Here is a 2,210-nt window from a genome sequence, read left to right as displayed (position 1 = left end):
TGAGTTATCGCGGATTAAATAAAAGAATTATTTTGACTTTAATTGCTCATAACTCCATTAAAAATTGTCGTATCGTATAATTTAAAAAAGAGATTTTTAAAGCTGAAACTTTACTCTATTAAGATATATTTATATTGTTGGTAAGAAAGTAATTGCGGTTTTTACTGATAGATGTCTTTTAAAAAAACGCGATGACTTTTTACTTAACCTAATATGTGATACAATAATCTTTCCATATTACATACTTTCAATTAAAATGCTCTTTTTAAAACTGTCATTAAAAGAGTTTTTAAAATTCGAATATTCCTCAAACTTAATACATATAGAACTATATAAACTTTGCACTAATCATATGGAAAAAGTTTTGCTAAAACAGATATTGTAAATATATTATGAGACTCTGATCAAAAATTTTTTTAGGCAAATCATTCAAATATTAGATAGATTTTGCTGTAGTACCATTTGAAAGTTGCTATTTTTGATGTAATCGGATTGAAAAAATGTCTATTGAACTATTTTAACACAATCAAACGTGATTTAAAAAAAATTAATTGCTATTTTTTGTAAATTAATTGTTCTATTTTTGATCTTAAGATTAAGCAAAAAGCTTAATATTAAAGTTAGCATAGTTATAAGAAAAAAGCAGGAAAATAGAAATAAGTATGTATTTTTATAGTAATGTTTAATTGCTAATGAATTGCTCTATTCTCGATTTTATTGTTTTAGTTCATTTGAGAAACGATAATGACTGTGTTAGCTTATAAGATTGAAGTAACGTGCACAATCCAAAAAAAAAATAAACATAAATACATATCTTTTGTAGTGCTATTTACTTGTTAACTAATTAAAAATTTGTAAAACGCATACTTGCAAATAACATATATTTTTTAAGGCAACTACATGTTTTCTTTATAGCAATTAATCATTATTTTCTGTATAACAATATTAAAGCAAAGTTACCAAAAAAATAAATATTTTAACAGATCAAGATCCTTTTCAGTTTGATTAAATTCAAAATAATAACTTTTTAATAGTATTATAGCAAAATTTAAAGAGTTAGATTTCCAGAGAACTTTTTGTCACGTACGCAACATAACAAATCGCGCAGACAACGAATAACAAGCTCAATCGCCTCTCCATCTCCTGGTTCATAATCGCCGCTCGTTAACCGTGCGAGCCAGACGTTGCACCACGGTAATTCAACAGAAATCTACGGGGCCTTGATTGCGGGCGCTCGTTTTTCCGATTGCGAGTCGGTTGCCCACAACCAATTTCTGCCCGGCGCGTTTGCGCGCACGAAAGCAGCCGGAGCAATCCTGATTCGGGAAAACTACTTCCGGCTAGCTTCGCTACAAGTCGAAACCTCATTACCGCCTAAGAATTGCACACCCTTTCTCCAAGGAGGACAGAGGAAGGAGGACTGGATAAATAAAAGCGCTTTACGTGCCTTTCGCGAAGACACACGACGGCCACTTCGGGATGTTTCCCTTTGTCTCCGGATTATGCAAACGCGAAGCAAGTCAATGCAGCGAGGCGTGCCACTTGACAGGGGGGTAGAAGGAGGCTCTCGCAATTTCGTGGAAGAGCTGCTCTTTGAAGCGAATGTAAACGTGAATGTCTTTTTTAGGATGGCGCACGTGGAAAGGGTTCCGCCCGGAAAATGTTTTTCTTACCGCTCTTATTGTAGATTTCGCTCGATTCTATTCCGCTGCACTCGGAGGAATTTTGTTGATTGACCCAGAAATACTCTGGGAAATCTCTACGGGTTATCTCGGGAGAAAGATACGGATGTTCTTCGTCGCGAGGCATGTTTCTCAGGAACGGAGTCGACTCTACGAGGACACGCGAAGATTTTACGTGCCCGTTTCGTGAGTCTCGGAGTTTCGTACGTCGCGATCGCTAGCGTTATTTCGCGGATATTACACCATGATCTGCTATGAGCAAGTAAAAGCGCTTTTTACAGGAGTTCGGCGCTACTTTTCTCCGCTTTGATCGAGCCTGGGGCAATATCGCAGCTCACGTGAGGAGAATGCGGTAGAATAAAGCTAGCCTACTTCTCGTCAACCAGCTGATGAAATATGTAATCCTCTCCCCCCGTCCCCTCACATGATACAAGGGATGAAACTTGTTTTCTTTTCCCCACCGGGATTTTCGTTGCCGCCATCCTTCACTTAACCCGGTATATAATTGAGTCTTATATTTAAGATCGT

General features: G+C 36.7%; 1 protein-coding gene across 1 annotated transcript in view; it reads right to left on the bottom strand.

Moving 5' to 3' along the window:
- The window catches only part of LOC108752201, a 129,462-nt gene extending 127,653 nt beyond the window's left edge, over nucleotides 1-1,809 (bottom strand). The window contains exon 1 of the mRNA XM_018492877.1: nucleotides 1,674-1,809. Within this exon, the coding sequence (XP_018348379.1) occupies nucleotides 1,674-1,809 (136 nt within the window). The remainder of the gene's footprint in view (nucleotides 1-1,673) is intronic.
- Between the last annotated feature and the right edge of the window lie 401 nt (nucleotides 1,810-2,210).

Source organism: Trachymyrmex septentrionalis, unplaced genomic scaffold (genome assembly GCF_001594115.1).
Source record: "Trachymyrmex septentrionalis isolate Tsep2-gDNA-1 unplaced genomic scaffold, Tsep1.0 scaffold6, whole genome shotgun sequence".
NCBI classification, from domain to species: Eukaryota; Metazoa; Arthropoda; class Insecta; order Hymenoptera; family Formicidae; genus Trachymyrmex; species Trachymyrmex septentrionalis.
This window is presented reverse-complemented; position numbering and strand designations above follow the sequence as displayed.